At 48.6% G+C, this 642-nt stretch overlaps 1 protein-coding gene across 1 annotated transcript, besides 1 other annotated feature; it reads left to right on the top strand.

Annotated features, from left to right (window-relative positions):
* Nucleotides 1-19: 19 nt before the first annotated feature.
* Nucleotides 20-61: a sequence feature (A-rich).
* A 176-nt stretch (nucleotides 62-237) lies between these two features.
* On the top strand, nucleotides 238-642 carry Tco025E_09948 (carboxypeptidase; the record flags this gene model as incomplete). Its single annotated transcript, XM_029376750.1, has 1 exon — nucleotides 238-642. A coding segment is annotated over one exon (405 nt), but the record flags the coding sequence as incomplete, so codon positions are not given.

Raw genomic sequence — 642 nt, 5'->3', positions numbered from 1 at the left:
AATTAGCAATAAGCAGGTGTTATATTTATATTTTTTAGTACTTCTTTATTTTATTTTATTTCAGGGGGGGGGGGGTTTCTTCTTTTTTCCGGCTTTAAAATTACACCTCTTATTGATGTATTAGCATTTTTCTTTTCTTTTTGTTGCTCGCGCGCTGATCGACTAATTTAGTTATTATTCAATTCTTTTAGAACGTAGCAGCCATGGGTTTATGCCGTTGTTGTACATCCTGAAATTATGATCTACGTATGCGGGGCGAAGGGCGGCGTGGCGGGCGCGCGCCCGTTCCGGTGTGGTGTGTGGTGTGTGGCGTTGTCAGTGCGCCCCCCCCCCCACCCTTCTCACTCTACTTCTCCTGCGTACTATGTTGTGCTCGCCAGGTTCATCGCGCTAAGCAAAAAGGTAATGGAGGCATACAAGGAACTTGAGAGGGTCTTTACAAAACTCTATCGCTATGGGCATTTGTTGCTTTTGGCGGATTGGGATTCGCAGACGATGATGCCTCCGAAGGGGGCTGAGGCACGTGGCGCTGCGATGGCGGAGCTTCAGGTGCATGTGCATGGGATTATCACCGATGCAAAGGTGCGAGCACTGCTCGAAGAAGCTGAAAGGTCAGCGGGAGCTTTTGGGGAGCTACAGCGT

This window comes from Trypanosoma conorhini (assembly GCF_003719485.1).
Source record: "Trypanosoma conorhini strain 025E chromosome Unknown Tco_14.4_contig_01373, whole genome shotgun sequence".
In the NCBI taxonomy this organism is placed as follows: domain Eukaryota; phylum Euglenozoa; class Kinetoplastea; order Trypanosomatida; family Trypanosomatidae; genus Trypanosoma; species Trypanosoma conorhini.
Note: the sequence above shows the minus strand (reverse complement) of the source record. Positions and strands in the feature narration are given on the sequence as shown.